Raw genomic sequence first — 18,348 nt, 5'->3', positions numbered from 1 at the left:
ATTACATCATGGCACATTTTTTCTTTGACATTTAGCATTAGTTTACATAGCTAGCAGTGCAGAGTCAAACGTGTCTGTGTGTGTGTGTGTGTGTTTCACTGGCTGTGACCGAGCTGAATATGCAACCCTGGGAGTCAGAGTCACCGTTGGAGGGGCCCTTGTAAATTGTTTTGCTTTGAGCCCGAACAAACTCTACAACTGTCACTGAAATCATGAGAGAAAAAGAGTACGTTTTAATACCAACAAAAATTACCCCAAAATAAGACAGAAACAAAAAGGTCACCAGACCAAGAGCACAAAAGTACCCTGAAACCCCAAAATGTAAACAGGTTATCATCTAATCTGTGCGCACAAGATCATAACTTTTCACACAATATAGTTATCTTCTAACTTGTGAAAATGTTCACTTTAGGGGACTGCATGTTCTCCGTACAAAAGAGCAAGGTAATAGACCTTTAAAAGCAGGCATCGCTGTATTTATTATACACTGACATTTCTTAGCCTTTCATTCCCTTTAAGTTTATATATTTAAGAGGATTTTATGTTTTTTTTCTATGTATTTTTGCATTCGAGGAATCTTCTACGTACAACTTGCAATAAAGATAATATTTAAAAATAATCCAAATACTCATTTTAGATTGCCATATCAGTGTAGTAAAATCTCCTATCTGTGCCTTTGCCTGTACAGTCGCGCGTTTTTGCACATTTTTTTTACCTTCCGTAGTGAGTCATCTTCGCCAACAGAGCAGCTTTGTTCGGCGCGGCTGTACAGCGCTCATGCCCGCGGTGGAGGTTTCTGACTCCGGGAGGATGGACGGTGTGTCGCTGGGGTGAGTTGGGCTCACCAGCGGTGGGGATTATTCTGTAAAGCTTTCGATTCACGCCGCTTCTACATCTGTTGGCTCACATTTGACCACACACACACACACACACACACAGATAGTCACACACACACACACACACACACACACACAGCTATCTCCTAGCAACACAAGCTAGCTCTGTTGTTAGCTTCTCGGTAAGTTAACTAGCATCTTAAAAAAAAAACTGAGGCAGTTTAACAAACTTGAAGTGGACTTACAGACATTTCAGGGGACTGTCATTAAGTCGGGGCTCATAAACAGACAGCTGAGTGTTGACTTGCCTCTTATGAGTTTATTTCCGTGGTTTGAATAATGGTTTTATGACAGTTAACAGGCTTTAGCTTTAGTGTAATGATTGCTAACAGCTAGCCGGATTGACAACTTGCAGCCCAACAAACATCTTCTCAAAGTTTATTGTTTTTTATATTTGTGCAGGAAAGAAGATAATCTCTCTTAAGAGGGAACCAGTCATGAATATATGAGGTTTAGTGTCTTGAAATATGAGTTATGTCTTGTCTTGTAAGTCTTTATTATGTTTATTGTGTTTATTATGTATGTTATTATGTTTATTATTATGTTTATTATGTGTGTTTAAAAGTCTGGTTATTGTGCAAATCATCAAATAAAATGAGTGACTGGTGATGCATACACTCCTCTCAAACATTACAAACTAAAAAGAGGTGTAATCAGATCAGTTAGAGGTGATGTCACATTGTTTTGTTTATCTTCCTGCCACCTGTCCTCAGATGAGAGCAGGTGATCACCTGTCCTCAGACGAGAGCAGGTGATCACCTTCAGGTCAAAACTAGAGATGCTTTTGTTTTTACATATGCACCAATACTTTAAAAAAAATCCTGATTGATGTTGTTGGTGTTGTGTGTAATGTTCCACGTGGCTGTAATAAACCAGACATTGCATTTTTTTATTGAGCAAAATAATAAAATCAGCAGGAGATAAAACATCAGGTTCATATATTGATAATGTTTCATATTTAATGATAGAAGAGATAATACAGTCATACTTGATGACTGTATTATTACTATATTATATATATATATATATAGAGAGAGAGAGAGAGTGGGGGAATGACATGCAGGAAAGGAGCTGGAGACGATAGCCTCCATACATGGGGCGCGCACACTAACCACTGCACCACCAGCGCCCCGTAAATTTTAATTTTAAAGCTGATATTTTTAAAAAGTCTCCCCGGGGGAGCATGCCCCCGGACCCCCCTAGGAGGTTTGGATCCATGTCACCTTTTTCATCCCTGATGAGTTTGCACCCTTGAATATCCATCCATCCATTATCTATACCACTTTTCCCGTTTTGGGTCGTGGGGGGGGGCTGGAGACGATCCCAGCTGTCATTGAGCGAGAGGCGGGGTTACATCCTGGACTGTTCATCAGCCAATCACAGGACTGACATATAGAGACAGACAACCAGCCACGCTCACATTCACACCTACGGGTAATTTAGAGTCACCAGTTAACCTAACGAGCATGTGTTTGGACTGTGGGAGGAAGCTGGAGAGAACCCACACATGCATGACGAGAACATGCAGACTCCACACTAGGGCTGGGCGATATATCGATATATTTTCAATCCAGATATAGGGTAGGACAATATCGTTAATATCGATCATGTTGCATTAAAATAACATTATACGTTTCTTCTGTAGAGCTGCCAGTTCACCTATTTCTCATCTCACTGTCTCTCTCTTCACCCTGCTCCTCTCTCTCTCTCTCTCTCTCTCTCTCTCTCTCTCTCTCTCTGAGCCAAACTCAAAAAACTAAATGCTAAACTAAGCTCAAGTCCAAATGGATAACAAAACACACAACTGTGTTTATTTTGTTATGCAGAAAATTAATTAATTTCACAAACAGGTAGTTTGTTTTCATGTACATGTTGAACTTGTGCAACTGACTGTTAATAAAGATATATCGATATCGAGTATCGCCATTCAGTGAAAAAATATTGAGATATGAGTTTTGTTCCATATCGCCCAGCCCTACTCCTCACAGAGAGGCTCCTGTCAGATGGGGATTCAAACCAGGAACCTCCTCGCTGTGAGGGGACAGCGCTAACCACTGCACCCCCGAGCAGCCCAAAATAATAATAAATAAAAATGCATAGATATTCAAATTATGCCAAATAAATGTATTTGAACTTTGTGCTGGATTCACAGGAAGCAGCAACAACTGGTTTTTCAAATTAAATATTTTAAAGTGTAATGCTAGAAGTCTTTCTACATTTTCAGTGTCCAGGTCTGATCTGTATTTTGTGTTGATTGAGGCAACTAAAGAAAAACGTCTCACACAGGCCGGATGTGAGCCTCTTCATTACCCACTTCTGTCCTGGTGACGCCGAGGGCCGGACATGACTCCTCATATTTTCTTGTTTTTCTTTTAGTAGTTGTGACGTCTTCTGTAGATTCATCATCAGCCTTACATTAACCTTAAAGTCATCTCACACAGTTCATTATGCTTTTCTGATAGCACAAAACAATGTGCGTTGTTTTTATTTAGCCTTGATGCGTCCCCACCTTTCAAAACCTCGGGCCCCCCACTTTGGGAATCCGTTTTGTGCTTAGCGCTATGAGCGAGGGCCCTTTTTGTTTAGGGTCTCGTCCGGCTGTTTAGTATGTTTGCTGTGAAATGTTTGTTTATCTCTCTGCTTCTGCTAGTGGTTTAGTTTGAAAGCTTGGATTTAGTAAACTAGGTGGTGACCCACGAGCCGGGTTATGACATCACTCTTATTTAATGAAAAAACGATTGGTAGTTCCATCTGTAGGTATAAACCATAAATCTGTACCTGTGTTAAAGATAAGACGGGCGGTTGTGACATCCTCATACTCTTCAGCAGCAGCATTACTCCATCACAACCAAAGCAGATTAGCATGAAGAACCTGGGATTATCAAAGGAGGGCGGGTCAGTGGTCAGTGGCGTCACACGAGGGTTCAAAAATAGCGATCACCTGCTGACAGAGACGGATGGTCACAGCCCCTCTATGGAGACTCACTGGATGTTTACTAAACAGTCCTATTTGTGTTACACCACAATAAAGACAACCGTGATGTCGGGGTGATCGAGTCTGTAACTTCTTATAAATACCTCTGATGATTTACGCTGTCTCTGTTAAGCTTCATATTCAGCAGCTGGGTTTTTATTTCGTTTTTCTTTTGCTGCCACAAGAAAAAAAACAACTCGTTACTGCTACACCTCTGGTCCATTACGGTGATATTTTCTTTGCATGCATCTTCTCAGTGCCTTAAATCTTTGGATACTGGAGCATAGAGGTTCTTAAGAAATCTCAGGACCCTGACTCGTCCTTGCACTCTGTATGATCGAGTCGGCTTGCCTGCGTTATCTGCTTGTAGACTTAATCCTTATCAATAAGACTATAACCTGCCTCCCTCATTCTTGTTTGATTTTATTCATGTGTAAAGTGCTGGAAGCTTCAGTCTACTCTCTGCGACCAAGTCACAGAACTTAAGTCTGGCTCGGACTTCAGGTTAATCGGGCCGATTCCTCCTTCCCGACAATCGGGTGTGTTCCCACAACTTAGTCTTGCTATCTGTCCCCAAAGTACGCCTCTAAACGGGGTGAAAGGAGTTTCAAGTACGCTGCTGCTGAAGGTTTGAATCTCCTGCAGGAGGTTTGAATCTCCTGCTGAAGGTTTGAATCTCCTGCAGGAGGTTTGAATCTCCTGCTGAAGGTTTGAATCTCCTGCAGGAGGTTTGAATCTCCTGCTGAAGGTTTGAATCTCCTGCAGGAGGTTTGAATCTCCTGCAGGAGGTTTTGTGTCAGAGGGAGCTGGTCATGTAGCTTGAAAGCATTGGAGGAAGATGCGTCAGGTTGTAGATGCTAATCTGCTCTGAGGAAATGTTGATCTGAGTTTTATGTGTGTAACTTTTTAAACATGCAAAAGCGTCACTTTCCCATCCTTGTGTCATAACTTTAGAGAGGAACCAACAAGTAGCCGGTCTCACTGTAATAGTCCTCTCCTGTCTCACCAGTCTGGTGGCCACACCGGCCTCGCCACGTCCAAACTGCAACACGGACTCGGAGGAGGACACGATGGATGGAGGGATGCTCACCTTCAACCAGACGCACATGAGGAAGGCTTTCCAGCTCATGAACGACCTGAGGAGGTGAGCTGCTGGATGTTAACGTTACCGATGCACAGAACCAACAGGTCCATGATGACCCAGTTAAAGAGATGTATGCTCTTCACAAAGAAAAGGAAGGCAGTGTGTGAGTGCAAAGGCGTGATGATTCTTTACAGAGCTGCTGCAGAACTGTAAAGGAGTGTGTGAGTGTGTGTGGGTGGGTTAAACGCTCTTACAGTGTGAGAAGACGTTAAAAGTTGTGATTTCTAAAAGCATAATTCACCTCTCTGTTACCTCTCACACTTCAGTAAAAAGATGCTCTGTGACGTCCAGTTGGTGGCGGGGAGCGTTGAAGTGCCAGCTCACAGGGTGGTCCTGGCGTCCTGTAGCCCCTACTTCTGTGCCATGTTTACAGGTGCACACACACACACACACACACACACACACACACACACACACACACACACACACACACACACACACACACACACACACACACACACACACACACACACACACACACACAGACGGTTGTTCACAGGGTCTTATACTGGACGTTTATTTACTTCTAGGTGATATGAGTGAGAGTAAGGCCCGTCAGGTGGAGATCAGAGAGGTGGACGGACAGACGCTGAGGAAACTGGTGGACTACATCTACACAGCTGAGATCGAGGTCACAGAGGACAACGTCCAGGTGGGAGTGTGTTTGCATGTGTGTGAATGAAGAGGGAGAGCGAGAAAGAGGGCGAGCGAGAAAGTGTTTTCCTGTTTTTACTGAATTAGAAGAACACATTGAATACTTGCAAACACTTCTCATTGTAAAAGGGTTTTATGTTTTTTGACCTGCTCTCCCTTTCCTCAGTTTGAGGCTTCCGCTTTTTTAAAGTGTTCACAGCGGTGGTCACGCGGTTATAAAACGTCCTTGTGCAGAAAAAAAAAAGTATTTTCTTGGAGCTGCTGTTTTGACCTTTTTTTGTGCATAGTTCTTTTGTTTGAGCAAAAGTTAAAATAACAACATAACAAGCCACTTTTAAGAGCTTACAGGATTATAATGGTTAACCGTCTGCTATCTTTCATTTCAAGGATTTGACTGTTGAACCAGCTCTCTCTCTTTTTTCACCGTGTCTTTGCTACCCTGTTAGTTCAGACTACACACATTTAATAGAGATGCACCGACGAGGAAAATCAGGCAGATCCCGATGTTTTGAAAAAACAATTCAGCCGATTGCTGATTCCGATGTTTGTTTCTTGACTTCTTTTGGTGTCAGACTCCCACAATGCAACACTTTCTCTCATATTTGACAATGAAACTAGTCAGAGTTTGTAAACCAGCTGACTTCATCATCTGCCCAATGAAACATCTCGTCTCTGAATCAGTCGTTAGGCGTACTAGATGTGAGCGTTAAATAGATTTTGGCACAACAAATAAACAACAAGTAATCAATCGGAAGTCCGATTAGGTAGATGTGTCATTGATGAGCGCGGCTAAGTTCACAAAAGTGAGAGTGTTGTGAGCCTGCAATGAAGAACAGCGGATGACGTACAGTGCGCTTGTACTTCGGACACTGTGAGCTGAAAACGCTGGACTTCATTTGTTTTGTGTAGAAAATAGAAACTTCTGCTCGTGGAAACCGGCCCTAGACGCTTTAATCATGTTGATGTTTTCATACGAGGAATTGTTCACTTGAAACAGAATCTCTTTGTTTGCGTATCAGACGATCCTGATCTGAACCTGCCTGAGGAGCTCGATGTTAATTTGCAGAAGGAAAGAGCTGGTGATGTTTCTGAGCCCTTTGCTGTGAAAGCGCTCGATTGAGGACTTGTTTATCTCAGTGACATTAAAATCTTGGTCGCTGCACGGCTCTGGCGCAGGGGGGTTGAAAAAATGCAGCGGGATCAAGCTGCAGGCAGGAAACTTCCTCCGATTATTAGTGCAGGAAGTCTGCATAGAGAGGGGCAGGAAATCCTCCCACTGTTAGCAGCGCGCCCCCCCCTGATTGGCTCACTCTTGAATGTGTGTTTTGACTCTTTGCTGGTTTTCAGTAAAAGGTTTATTTTACTCTTTCAGTTCTTGGAACTGTGTGTTTTCTTTGTACAGTGTATGTGTCGTTTGTACGTGTGTCAGGGTGTCATCCAGCTGCTGTCGACAGATGTGATGCTCTCTTTCAGAAGACATAAGGTGTCAGGGCAGATGTGCACAAACAACACAGGAGGAGACAGCAACAATACACACGCAGCAGGATGACAGAGAAGTGTAGAGGCTGACCTAGTTAAGGAGCGATGCTGCACAGAGCATCTTTGTCGTTTAGCATCATGCTTCTGACTGTCAGTGTCTGCATGTCTGCATTGCTGACAGTCATCAGTCTCTGCTGCAATAACCCCTCTGCTCCAGAATGCAGAGTGGGGTGGTGTCAGATATGTGCGGCGCTGGACATCAGATGAGCGTGCACAGACGTGTATGGATGTCAGGACACAAACAGCAAGATCTACAGTCCTTCTTGTTATGTTAGGTCGCTGTGCAATCAGGACGGCCTAGCTGGAGCTGAGGCGGGTTTTAAGCCTCTGCACAAACAGTTGCATCGCGCCCGCCTGTCAATCGGGTCACACAAGCGCCTAACTATGCAGAACTCGTACAACTTATCAGACCAGAATCGTTTGTTGGACCAGGCTGTAAACATCTACTTTGCCATTTGATGATAAGATACATTTTAATGTCCCTCTGGGGAAATGTGTGCAAAAAAGTAGGACGGTAGGATTCCCAACGTTTGACAGTGGAAACACCAACAAATGCGTAGCGTAACATACAGAACAGAACGAACCACTTGGTGGAAACGGGGCTAAAGTGCTGCAGACATTCAGCTGCCTCCACAGTAGTATTAAAAAATAAAAACTATAGACACAATCCACATGTAAACAGAGAAGCACATACCACAGCTAAAAAAAAAACACTTATTGCACAAGATCTGCACAACGACATAAATAGAGAAAAGATAATAAAATACGAGAACGCCATGACGCTATTGCACAACCCAAACAGCGTGTGTGTGTGTGTGTGTGTGTGTGTGTGTGTGTGTGTGTGTGTGTGTGTGTGTGTGTGTGTGTGTGTGTGTGTGTGTGTGTGTGTGTGTGTGTGTGTGTGTGTGTGTGTGTGTGTGTGTGTGTGTGTGTGTGTGTGTGTGTGTGTGTGTGTGTGTGTGTGTGTGTGTGTGTGTGTGTGTGTGTGTCTGTGTGTGTCTGTGTCTGTGTCTGTGTCTGTGTCTGTGTGTGTGTGTGTGTGTGTCTGTGTGTCTGTGTGTGTGTGTCTCTCTCATCCCTGCAGGTTCTGCTGCCAGCAGCCAGTCTCCTCCAGCTGATGGATGTTCGGCAGGTTTGTTGTGAGTTCCTTCAGTCTCAGCTTCACCCCACCAACTGTCTGGGCATCAGAGCCTTCGCTGACCTGCACACATGCACGCAGCTTCTCAACCAAGCCCACGCATACGCCGGTAAGCTGCACAATGTTCCCGCCTCAAATCCTGAGTCATCTTTGCTTATGTGTTTTAAGTACGTGTAGGTGCATGTGGTGTAGGCGCTGCTTATACAACACTTGGTTTCACTGGTCTCTTTCAGGAAATGTTCTCGATGTTGAAAAGGAAAGATTCCTGCCTGTGATCAGTGTGTGTGCTGTCTGTAACCCTGCATGTCTGTGTGTCTCTCAGAGCAGCATTTCACTGAAGTGGTGCAGGGCGAGGAGTTTCAGGGCCTGTCTCTGCAGCAGGTGTGCAGCCTCATCGCTAGCGACAAACTCACAGTTTCCACGGAAGAGAAGGTCAGACTCCTCGATGTTCACAAACACACGTCAGCCCTTTTAATAAGTGCAGATTTCCTTCTTCATTTTGTATGAAAGTATTTGTGAGAATGATTTTATAATGACGAAAAACAGAGTTGATGAGTACCCAGAAAGGTATGAGTCTCTGGTTCTCGTTCAGTGACAGTTATAAGGTTTGATTCCAATATATCTGACCTGAAAGAAAGATGTTGGTCTGTAGTAAAGTGGCGGGAGTCCTGTTGGATTGGAAATGGATTTCACTTCTACAACTTTGACTGTTTGTGCCTCTGTGTTTGTGCTCTGTTTTGTGACATGTTAATGGTTTGTGATGAGTTAGTTACATGTTTGTTTCTTGTTCTGTTTGGTCTAAATAAACACTGCAGTTGAAGCCTTTCACAGACGTTCGGCCCCCCTCATGCTCACTGCGTCTGATTGTCAGAGGACGTATTCCAGAGGCTGTCAGCTGTTAGTCAGTCAGCAGGGAGCTGCTGTGTGTCATCATGCTGTCAGAGCGGCGCAGGCTTCAAGGTGACTCCTGGCTCAGTCAGACAGACGCAGAGGGAGCCGTCATCTCGTCTGTTCAATGTCAGACTGGCTGCACGTGGATGCACCATCACGACCTGCTGAAATGTATTAGTGGACGGATCAATGCTGAAGTAGGGATTCTAAAAAAGACACATTTTTGAGTTTTGAGTGTCATGCTGTGGCAGTGAGGAAGTGAAGAGTGAGAAAACATCCTGTTTGTTCATCTCGGGGCCTTCACACGTTAATCAAAGACTGCTACCCCCCACGGTCGATCTTCTAGTCCCTTAAGGATAGAGGGACACATAAAACTTTCTTTGGTTTCAAAGAGGAGAGAAATCTAGATATCGAGAAGCACAAAGGTTTTAAAAGGGAAGAAGCTGCAGAGTTCAGTGAGTGAAAGATGAATGGTATAAAAACATAAACATGTTGTCCATACAGAAATTAAAAACTGTTGTGCTTCATTAAAAAGCTCAGATTATTCCTGACTTGTAGTTTGCATTGCATTACTCCCTTAGTGTTTCCTTACATACCTATGTGTTGTTGGAGGTTACAAGTTAGCTGACTCAGCGTCCTGATATCTGTGACGTGATATCAGGTTTGAGACTGGAGTGAATGATTTCTGTTACACCTTGACGCTCCTAACACAGTGTGCTCGATATCTATAAATTCAGCAGAGGTGAAAGAGTTTTGAAGGTGAAGACAGCATTATTCTTTTTCTTTATTTTAAATCTGGCTGCAGTGTGTTGCTCTTGTTTTGTCAGCCTGTCTGCTCATGTGGCCTCTGTGAGTCTGAGGAAGTAGCTCATAAAGTCCGTTGGTCTGTTTGGAAATCGTTTTAGTTTGAAACCCGAGTCAGCAGAAAGTGTCGGGAGCCTTCAGGTAACGGCCCTCTTTTCTCTGCGTGCCCCTCCCTGATGTCCCTTTGTGCACAGCAGGGGGGGCACTCGGGCTCTCGTTTGCATAAATAGAGCGGCTCCACAGGCCCAGAGGAGGCGATTTAGAGTGGACACGTCTGTCAATTAGAGGGATTAGATTTTGGATTGCAAAACATGCAGAACAAAGGTCGGCCTTCTCTGTTGCACCGACATCCTGCTGTGAGCAATCGAAAACATTTCATTTAAAAGAACAGAGTTTAAACGATGTGACTCACACAATCAAGGCGTCAAATCGTCGGGTGTGAGATTCTTACTTGGCCTTGCATTCCTAATAAACAACTCTTTTCAAACACACATACATGAAGAGTAGAGGGGAAATCTAGCGCTTCAGCCACTCCACAAGTGGAGGTCGGTGCTCTCAGAGAACTTTAGACATGTAAAAAATAATTCAGTGGACTCCTTCTTCAAGACAGGAACCAAAGAAAAAAATACTGGAGTACAAATATCTCGTACACTAAAGCAGTTTCCACATCTGCACTCCTGAAAATATCTAGATCATTTCAGGAGGACATTCTGGAGAACAGGAAACATAAAGCAGCAGGTTCATTAGAGCACGGAGGTCGTAGAGGTCGCTTGGTCGTGCTCCCACTGGCCCCTCCCACTGGCTCCAGGTGAATTCTCCTGATTATATCCTGCTGCGTTCTCACATCAGCTCACTCTGACTCTGCAGGATAAATACGAGGAGGCTGGAGGAGAAACTCCGGGTGAAGTCTGTTTGCGTTCACACATGCGGCTCCTCCTGGAAACATCAGGAGTTTTCCGCAAGTGTGAAAGACCTATATGAATACCTTTTGTGCACTCTTTTCCTCTCACAGCAGCTCACATAGCGGTGAGGTTGATGTAGCTCACCTTACAGGTACAAACGTTTGCGGTCGTCTTTACCCTCACTGCTGTCTGACTCGTCTCTCTCCGTCTCTCTCTCCCAGGTGTTCGAGGCCATGATAGCCTGGATCAAGCACGATAAGCCGGCTCGCCTGGAGCACATGCCCAAACTGATGGAGCATGTCAGACTTCCTCTGCTGTCCAGGGATTACCTGGTGCAGGTACGAGACATTCTCTGTTCCCTTCACTGAGACACTCACTGATTTTAAATCATTTTCTTTGGCTGATTACGATTTCACTTTTTCCCTTCCCTTTAAAGATGCAACAGCGTAAAGAACATTTCGAAACAAAAAGAACACTCTGTAGTGGAGTGGAGTTTTGTCATAACTCAGCTCCACCGTCATCACGTCTTTGTACAGTCATATTGAATCTGCGATGGTGTGATATCGGTGTCTCAGTCTGTGAATTCACATTGTGTTTTGGCGTTGCTGAAGCTCGGCACAGCAGGAGCTCCACACACACACACAGACACACAGACACACAGACACACAGACACACACACACACACACACACACACACACACACACACACACACACACACACAGCACTGCGCTCCCCCCCCCCCCCGCTGTGACGCCTCAAAATATTGTTTCATCCTCAGTCTGAATGTGGGAGTCGTCTTGTTCCCTGGCTGCGTTTAAACTCGGCTGGTCAGTGATGATCTGCTAAATCCGTCCAACATGTTTTCCTGGTTTCAGATAGTCGAGGAGGAGGCTTTGATTAAGAACAACAACACCTGTAAAGATTTCCTCATCGAAGCAATGAAGTATCACCTGCTGCCAGCCGACCAGCGGCACCTCATCAAGACGGACAGGACCCGACCAAGAACGCCGATCAGCATCCCAAAAGTACACAAACACACACACACACACACACACACACACACACACACAAGCTGTTTTCACATACGCGCTCATGACAACACCTCGGCACGTCCAGTAGGAGGGAAGATTTAGTTTAAAGTGGCTGTGTGCTTGTTCAGGTGATGATCGTCGTGGGCGGCCAGGCTCCTAAGGCGATCCGCAGCGTGGAGTGTTACGACTTTCAGGAGGACCGATGGTACCAAGTTGCTGATCTGCCTTCAAGACGCTGCAGGGCCGGTCAGTCTGTCACTCTACCTGTTCTATTTCTAACATGACATCTAACATTTTGATCAGACTCTCTTCATGAGGCAAAACAATCCTGATTGAATTCTTGAATTATCTAAAAATCAGATTTAAGGTCAAAACATGAAACCATCGTGTCCTTTCACTGTCCACCAGCCTTTAATCAGTTACCTGTGTGTGTGTGTGTGTGTGTGTCCAGGTGTGGTTTCCATGGCCGGCTGCGTGTACGCTGTCGGGGGCTTCAACAGTTCACTGCGTGAGCGGACGGTGGACGTGTACGACGGAGGGAGGGACCAGTGGAGCGCGGTGGCGAGCATGCAGGAGAGACGGAGTACTCTGGGAGCGGCGGTGTTGACGGATTTACTGTACGCCGTGGGAGGCTTTAACGGAAGTATAGGTACGTTCACACCTGCACGACTGAAATCCTCCCGGTGCGGTTGTTCACACGCGCACCTTTACAGCGGGAGAGATTGATCTCTGTCGTCTCTCTTCAGGTCTGTCGACGGTGGAGGTCTACAACTCTAAATCCAACGAGTGGATTTATGTCGCCTCCATGAACACGAGGCGCAGCAGTGTGGGAGTCGGGGTGGTGGATGGTGAGGATGAAGCGTCTGTGTGTGACCAGGGGCTCGTTACACGCTGTTTAAATAAAAAACTGACTGTGTGTGTGTGTGTGTGTTTGTGTGTGTGTGTGTGTGTGTCTGTGTGTCTGTGTGTGTGTGTGTGTGTGTGTGTGTGTGTGTGTGTGTGTGTGTGTGTGTGTGTGTGTGTGTGTGTGTGTGTCTGTGTGTCTGTGTGTGTGTGTGTCTGTGTCTGCAGGTAAGTTGTACGCAGTAGGAGGTTATGATGGAGCGTCTCGTCAGTGTCTCAGTACGGTGGAAGAGTACGACCCGGTCGCTGATCAGTGGTGCTATGTAGCTGACATGAGCACACGGCGCAGCGGGGCAGGTACACAAACACACACACACACACACACACACACACACACACACACACTATAATAACACAGTAGGCGGGCATTTTTTTCTCCATGTCCTTCACATGACATCATTTTCTCCCCATTCCTCTGCAATGACCGTTTCATTTTCAAAGTTGTCCGTCTATCCTGTATTCCGACCGGGTCTCGATGACGTGCACAGCGTGTGTTACTGTAACCGCACCGCGTCGTCTTGTGGCCGTCTTGTAACCAATCCAAACATTTCTGTAAACATACGACTCCAGCTGAGTCTTATCACTCATAGAGAACATGTTTGAAGAACTGATTTAACACCATCAATACGAGCTCTCTGCCACTCGCAGTGCAGTAGCTCCGCCCCCCCTGTGACGTCACACGCACACCTTCTATGGAGTTAATATGATCTTGTCTTCTGTGTTTGTGTGACCCCAGTTCACTTGATCAGCTTTGTTCTGGAAAAGGTGTGATACCACAGGTAATGGTTCAGGTCTGAGCGTTCCCGTGGAGAAACAGCACCACCTAGTGGACTCTGTCTGTAACTGTAGACTTATCATCTCATGTTTAAATATCCTCACACTGATCAGATTCACAGCGACTCCTCTGAGCGTGCTCCTGTTTCTAATCCGTCCAGGTGTAGGTGTGCTGGGAGGTCAGCTGTATGCAGCAGGAGGTCACGACGGCCCTCTGGTGAGGAAGAGTGTGGAGGTGTACGAGCCACAGATCAACAGCTGGAGGCCGGTCTGTGACATGAACATGTGCCGGAGAAACGCAGGTGAGACGACGACCACGCTGCACACGGAATGAATCAACCGATTGTGCACTTTGCCGCTGAACTTTCAAAATAAAATAGGGAGGAAGAGGAGGTCGAACGGTTTTTAATTCTGTGATTTTGAACACGTTCAGTTATGTAGTTAGCTTCCGTTACTATGGCAACAGAGATGTTATCGCTCTCTCAGGTGCCTCCTACGTGTTTAAAAGGTTTCTCTCCTCTAGGTGTGTGTGCCATTAACGGGCTGCTGTACGTGATCGGAGGAGACGACGGCTCGTGTAACCTTTCCTCCGTGGAGTTTTACAACCCGGCCACGGACAAGTGGAGCCTCATTCCCACAAACATGAGCAACGGACGCAGCTATGCCGGTGAGTCTGACCCGACCAGCAGAGGACTCAGGACTCTGTATCCACGTCTCAAAGGCCTTTCAGATAGGACGCGGCCGGGCGCAGCGCTCCGTGACGACTCCTCGCCGTGTCCAATAGGAGAGATGATCAGATCATTTAGTCTCCTCCTCCTCCAGCAGAACAAAGATCAGAGCTTCTTCTTGTTAGTGGACAGAAATGTTTCGGTTACCTAGCAACCAGCGCTGTTGCTTTGTGTGTGTGCGCGCTCCCCTTCTGCTCTGCGTCCTTCCAGCACGGCGAGCGCAGCGCACACAGCGCTCTATCTGAAAGGCCGTTAAATGACGGGTACAGACTTTATGATTTTGGGCCGTCCCAGATGAAAGATGATCAGTCGTGGTTACGTCTGTGGTCGTGGCTCCAAAGCGGCGGTCCTACGTCGCTCTGTGAGAGAGGATCAAAGATGACTGATCGTCTAAAAAAAGCCTGCGTCAAATATCTGACCGTGTCCGACCGTGTCTCACAATGTGAATGCGTCTACGATCTACGTCAACTAACCGACCAATAGAAACGCAGCATGAAGCGCAGATTAATCGGCGCGACCACACAGACGCCAGAGCTGTCGAAAGCGTATGCTAACAACTCCCAAGTTGGCCTCGTTTTCCTCGCCACGACCGTGTCAACGTCTTTCTATTCCTCCTCTTTTCTTTTTTTTTTCTATGCACTTGAACGCCACTATGGCAAGAGCACGCTTTCTGCTGACCGCCATGGCAACCGCAGCTCGATCAGGACGTTTTCAAATGACATCTTTTCATTCTCTCACTCCTGCAGGAGTCGCCGTGATCGACAAACCGCTATGACCAGAAGTCCCTCGCAGCGTCGACTCTGCAGACGGATTCACAGAGACTCACGCTGACGTCTGAGGCTCCCTGGACACACGGAGGAGGAGGAGGAGGAGGAGCGGCGGCGCCCGAGAACAGGACGACCTCCACCCTTTGACGTCATAATCACGGCGGCATCAGGAGACGTTTTGGACACTGACATGGCTGCTCTGCATCCACGGAGGATGGCGAGCCGGGCGTGTAAGAGACTCGTCTTGGTTCTTAACGCCAAGCTCATACCAAGAGGCTGTATCAGCTGACTCGCACAGACTGGAAAGAAAAATGGGGCCAAATGGACTTTTAGACGCTCTTTGTGGGCGTGGCTTCACCTGGAAACCCGCACACATCATGCAACCTTTGTTTAAGCCCCGCCTCCAGAGAGCGGCGGTGTTTTTTTCTGCGTGGGGGGTTTCAGTGGCCTCGACCTTAAGAGCTGCAAGATATGTAAAAGAATGTAAAAAAAAAAAAAAAAAAAAAAAACTCTTTATATGCAAATCAGATATTTAATATTTTTGAGATGTTTTTAAAGATGTAGAGAACCACTGTGTGTGGCGTCACGCTCAGGCCCGACGATCCGATCGGACGCAGTAGGACTTGATTCTGTTGTAGACACACTACTGATGCACTGACTGACGGAGAGGAGGGCGGCGGGGAGACGTCTGCCCGTCTTCTCTGACTGACCAATCACTGACCTGCTGAAACATGAAGGCCAATAACGCCATCCAAAATAGTACAAAAAAAAAAAAAAGAAGTGCCAGTTTTCTGATCAGCACGCTGCTGGAGTCAAGATGTGTTTTAATCTCTATATGGCGGTTTTGTCAGGTGGTTTTCTAAAGGGGGGCGGGCGGGCGGGGGTCCACATGCTCTGTAGAAATACAATAACAAGATAATAACGCGAGAGGCCGTCGAATAATTTCACATCTTTTAAAAACAAAATGTTTCATTTTTCTCAGCTTAGCGTTTCGACTCATTCAGACCACAGTGGGTGTTTTTGTTTTTGTTGTTTTTTCAGGTGTAATTATTAAGTTGACTGACGGGGTGCCACAGCTTCACCTTATGATGATGTCATCAGACGACCTCTTATTATTTTTCTGCCTCATCCAGAAATCACAGAGTAACTTGAAGCTTTCAGCTGTAATAACAAAAAGTTACATAAAAACAAATCTTAACCACCACGCTGTTGTTTGTTTGTTTGTTTGTTTGTGTGTTTTTGGTTCGAATACGGGAATATTATTTTGGTGTCGTCCTCACAACCACCGCCGTCCTCATTCATGCACGGCCTGCTCCGACCTCCAACTCAGCAGCAGGAAGTGTGGACAACAGGAACGAGAGGAACACAAAGGAGAAATCCTCCCTGCAGTCATTGGCTGCGTCCAGACTTTTATTCTAAATGTGACGTCAGAATTATTTTTAAAGAATCAAACGGGTCAAACTTAACCGCAAGCTGAGGAAGAAGATACGCCCGTTCACTTCCTCAAATGCCACAAAAAGTGTTAATTCATCCCGTTTTCCACCAGAGGTCTTCTTCAGGGATCATAAAAACGTTGTCTTGTTTCATTCGACTCAAGAAGAAGAAGGAGAACCGAGGTGGCGAGCTTGTTTTATATGTTTGTCACTGATTGTATTTTTCTCGTCCTCGTTAATGAAGAAAAGAAAAAACACACATTCACAAAGTAAGAAAACATTTAAAGGTACAAACACAATATCCACTCTGCTGCAGGCGAGATGAGAACGTGAGGCGCCAAACGATTCAACAGCTCACGATGTGACTTAAAAACGGACGATGAGTTGATTTCACTTCCTGAATGAGGATTTAAAAAAAACGGAATGTTTTCAGAGTCCGTCAACTTCCTGTTCCACAAATCTTATTTTGGTTTCTCAGCGGCGCCGACATGAACATCAAGCTGAAAACAAAACAGAATGTTTGACTGTGTGTGTGAGATGATGTGTGTGTGTGACGATGTGTGTGAGAGACGATGTGTGTGAGAGACGATGTATGTGACGATGTGTGTGTGTGACGTGTGTGTGACGGTGTGTGTGTGTAACGTGTGTGTGACGATGTGTGTGACGATGTGTGTGACGGTGTGTGTGACGATGTGTGTGACGATGTGTGTGACGATGTGTGTGACGGTGTGTGTGTGTGACGATGTGTGTGACGATGTGTGTGACGGTGTGTGTGACGGTGTGTGTGACGATGTGTGTGTGTGTGTGTGAGAAAAGATGTGTGAGAGACGATGTGTGTGACGATGTGTGTGACGATGTGTGTGAGAGACGATGTGTGTGACGATGTGTGTGACGGTGTGTGTGACGATGTGTGTGACGGTGTGTGTGACGATGTGTGTGTGTGTGACGGTGTGTGTGACGATGTGTGTGACGATGTGTGTAACGTGTGTGTGACGGTGTGTGTGACGATGTGTGTGACGGTGTGTGTGACGATGTGTGTGTGTGTGACGGTGTGTGTGACGATGTGTGTGACGATGTGTGTGACGGTGTGTGTGTGTGTGACGTGTGTGTGACGTGTGTGTGACGGTGTGTGTGTGTGTGACGGTGTGTGTGACGATGTGTGTGACGGTGTGTGTGACGATGTGTGTAACGTGTGTGTGACGGTGTGTGTGACGGTGTGTGTGACGATGTGTGTGTGTGACGGTGTGTGTGTGTGACGGTGTGTGTGTGACGGTGTGTGTGACGGTGTGTGTGACGGTGTGTGTGTGTGACGGTGTGTGAGAGACGATGTGTGTAATATGTGTGTGTGATGTGTGTAATATGTGTGTGTGATGTGTGTGTGATGTGTGTAATATGTGTGTGTGTGATGTGTGTAATGTGTGTGTGTGACGGTGTGTGTGACAATGTGTGTGACGGTGTGTGTGAGAGACGGTGTGTGTGTGTGACGGTGTGTGTGACGGTGTGTGTGTGTAATGTGTGTGTGACGGTGTGTGTGACAATGTGTGTGACGGTGTGTGTGTGACGGTGTGTGTGACGGTGTGTGTGTGACGGTGTGTGTGTGTGACGGTGTGTGAGAGACGATGTGTGTAATATGTGTGTGTGATGTGTGTAATATGTGTGTGTGATGTGTGTAATATGTGTGTGTGATGTGTGTAATATGTGTGTGTGATGTGTGTAATATGTGTGTGTGATGTGTGTGTGATGTGTGTAATGTGTGTGTGTGATGATGT

The 18,348-nt window shown here is 46.0% G+C and overlaps 1 protein-coding gene across 2 annotated transcripts; it reads left to right on the top strand.

The window, feature by feature from the left end:
- Positions 1-720: 720 nt before the first annotated feature.
- On the top strand, positions 721-16,350 carry klhl3 (kelch-like family member 3). 2 transcript variants are annotated; one of them, XM_061047549.1, is made up of 15 exons: positions 721-830; positions 4,880-5,014; positions 5,281-5,387; positions 5,545-5,666; positions 8,292-8,454; positions 8,668-8,777; positions 11,164-11,280; positions 11,819-11,968; positions 12,103-12,220; positions 12,426-12,623; positions 12,721-12,822; positions 13,046-13,174; positions 13,813-13,953; positions 14,175-14,318; positions 15,126-16,350. In XM_061047549.1, the coding sequence occupies exons 1-15, from the start codon at positions 778-780 to the stop codon at positions 15,152-15,154; spliced, it is 1,818 nt and encodes a 605-aa protein (XP_060903532.1). In that variant the 5' UTR covers positions 721-777; the 3' UTR covers positions 15,155-16,350. The 2 variants fall into 2 exon arrangements, 1 of the variants encoding a protein (XP_060903532.1); XR_009674613.1 differs by lacking the exons at positions 14,175-14,318; positions 15,126-16,350 and adding an exon at positions 13,614-13,722 and having other exon boundaries at positions 13,813-13,941.
- Positions 16,351-18,348: the final 1,998 nt, after the last annotated feature.

The sequence above is a fragment of the Labrus mixtus genome, chromosome 10 (genome assembly GCF_963584025.1).
Source record: "Labrus mixtus chromosome 10, fLabMix1.1, whole genome shotgun sequence".
Taxonomy (NCBI): domain Eukaryota; kingdom Metazoa; phylum Chordata; class Actinopteri; order Labriformes; family Labridae; genus Labrus; species Labrus mixtus.
The sequence above is the reverse complement of the archived record's forward strand: the minus strand, read 5'-3'. Positions and strand labels throughout refer to the sequence as shown.